General features: G+C 39.8%; 1 protein-coding gene across 1 annotated transcript; it reads right to left on the reverse strand.

Moving 5' to 3' along the window:
* Nucleotides 1-202: 202 nt before the first annotated feature.
* Nucleotides 203-2,086, reverse strand: LOC127130411 (uncharacterized). Its single transcript, XM_051059425.1, has 3 exons — nt 1,466-2,086; nt 954-1,303; nt 203-446 (listed from the first exon to the last, which is right to left on the reverse strand). Exons 1-3 carry the CDS (start codon nt 2,084-2,086, stop codon nt 203-205), a joined length of 1,215 nt encoding a protein of 404 aa, XP_050915382.1.
* Nucleotides 2,087-2,708: the final 622 nt, after the last annotated feature.

The following is a 2,708-nucleotide window of genomic DNA, read 5'->3' on the forward strand; positions in this document are numbered from 1 at the left end:
AGAACACTGAATTCAAAAAAAGTCAAGCATTTTATTTATGAATTTGATATTACAATTACAAAGGGGCATAGTAAAGTAATTCAAAACATGAAAAAGGAAAACAATAAAGCTGTGGTCAGATAACACGCTTTGCTTTTCGTTCCTTCAACTCCTTCAATTTAACTTTGAACCTTCTCATCATTCGGTTATAAAGGTAGATGAATCAGAGTATCGAGTATGGAGTAGTATTCTCATAAGCATCTTCCAGAGCATCTTCTAGCTTCCAAGGAACCTCCTTGGTTAACTCATTGCAGAACCTTACTAAGAAATCATAGTTGGCTTGGTACATAACGACAACAGGTTGCAACAAGTTGATAGATCCAGCATAAGTATCAAGAAGACCATTCATACGAGCCTTCTCATTGAGCCAACCCAAACTCTTATTCTTTAGAGCAGAAAAATGATCTCTACAATGTTCGACATTCAAAGTGGCAAGTTCATCTTTGTGACACTTCTCTCTCCAGACTTGAAGTGTGATGTAGGAAACCCTGATTGCTTCCTCTTTGAGACGATGTTCCACCTCTACCTTGGAATTTGCGTCACAGAGGGAAAGCTTGAGTTTTTGAATCTCCAGGTCAAATTCATCTCTCAGTACCTTCTTCTCTTTAACAGCCAACTCGAACCAACGGTGGTTGTCGTCACGCTCCTTTTATGTCCACTTCAACTGTTTTCTGAGAGAAGTTAGCCTCATATCAGCTTGAGCTAAACTATCTTGGTATTTATCTTTGAGGTCTCCTCAATTTTAGCCTTCTCTCTGCTTTCTGACAAGAGCTCAATATCTTCTTCACTCTTTCTTTTCAATTTAGCATGATCTCTATCCAATGCATGGAGCTTCGATCGCAAGTCTTCATTTTCTCTAGTTAAATTGTGCGATAGTTGCTTTTAATGCATCCACTTATTCCTTGGAGGCATACATTGGCTCTAGTTCTGGTGGAGGAACTTGTACATCAATATTGTAAGGTAGCTTGACTTCTTTCACCCTTTGTACCACCCACTGGCGATACGACTCTTTAGCTCGACAATCACGTTTACCCAACTCTTTTCCTTTGCGATGAATTTGAGTCCAAGCTTGTTTAATCTTCTGCAATAGATTTGGATTCTCTTCTCCCAAACCGGGTAAAAAGACATCTTTCAGTAATTCAGCCTTAAGTTCATTCTCCATCAAGTATCCCAACTGCCTCATGGCCAACAAGGGATTGTAATTTATGCAACCACGGGGGCCCATGAGTGGCACATTTGGGAAGTCTCCACAACTCATGATAACCTGTTTTATCTTGGAAGTAGGAAGATACCAAACCACAAATTCAGTAGTAAGGGAAACAAACTTCCGAGACCACCTCAAGTCCTTCAAGAAGTCTACTCAAGGCCCCTTTTGAGGCATGTGAGATAAGAGCTATGTGTACAACAATGGAGAACAACTCAATACCACACCTTTTCTCTTTTTGTGCCTAGTGTGTAAGAAGTAATACACATCAGACACCAATGCATGGATAGGATTCCCTGATACGAATGCACTGATGATAAAAAGGTTTTTATAGTCATCGTCACTTGGGAATAGGACGAGTCCATAAGTCAAGAAGGCTAGAGTAGCACTGAAGGGAAACCATTTCCCTTCTTTCTCCAAGGCCCATGCCTTCTCTTCTAAGAACTTCCTAGAAAAACCCCTAGGTCCTAGACCAAGGGTTACCTCTTCAACAAATATGTGCAATGCTTCAACAACTGATTTAGGCATCAACAGTTCACCCAACTTTGTGAAGGGAGGGTGATCTTTCACATACCAACCTAGCAGTCTCTTGTATTCTTCAATTGTCGGAACTAATTGAAAGTATTTGAATGTAAATAATTTGAGTGGTGGATCATAATATTGAGATAAGGCCACCAAGGCTGAGACGTCTACATAGGTGGTAAGAAGATCCATGATCTGTCTATATCTATAGATGAAGTTGTTCTTTTTGCATGAAGTGATTTTGCTGCTGAGAGCCAAGAGAGTATCCACTCTTGGAAGCTTGAACTTGAGTGGAAGAGTATTCTTCTTATCGGATCCCATCTTGGAATGTTCACTACATAATTACAAACCCTTAGGATTCTATGAGAATAAGGACCAAGTATGTATGCAATGCAATATGTTATGAATGCATATGATACAAGAGAACATGAACACTGTAGATTCAAGGTATGTTGGAGGCTAAGTTTCCCTACAAGAAACCCATATACCCTCACAAGGTGAGTACTAAGACTTCTGAAGACACTTAGAGTCATAAATCATGAGGTGAAAGTATCTTTATCGCCACAAGATAACTTGTGAGTCAAAAATACTTTCAGGATGATCTCCTATAATTGTAGTTGCCTTCAACTTCAAAAGCCAATGGTTGTCTAAAGGTCCTCAGAGTCATGGACCCTCTTTGGAAGAATGATTGTCAACACGAACGTCACTCACGTGCCAGCGAAACTCCAAAAATAATCTACTCCAAGCGGAATCTCCGTATCTCCCCCTCAAGACAACTATGTCCGACATGTCAATACGAAGAGCCCTCATATCTTAGGTAAGCGCTCTAAGCCTGTGTATTGGGATTTTCACTCCATAGTATCCACCCACAAGATCACAACAAGATATATAACAGGAATATATAACATGAATGGATATACAAAGCAAGCGATAACAGAAATAA

Source organism: Lathyrus oleraceus, chromosome 3 (assembly GCF_024323335.1).
Source record: "Lathyrus oleraceus cultivar Zhongwan6 chromosome 3, CAAS_Psat_ZW6_1.0, whole genome shotgun sequence".
Classification (NCBI taxonomy): Eukaryota; Viridiplantae; Streptophyta; class Magnoliopsida; order Fabales; family Fabaceae; genus Lathyrus; species Lathyrus oleraceus.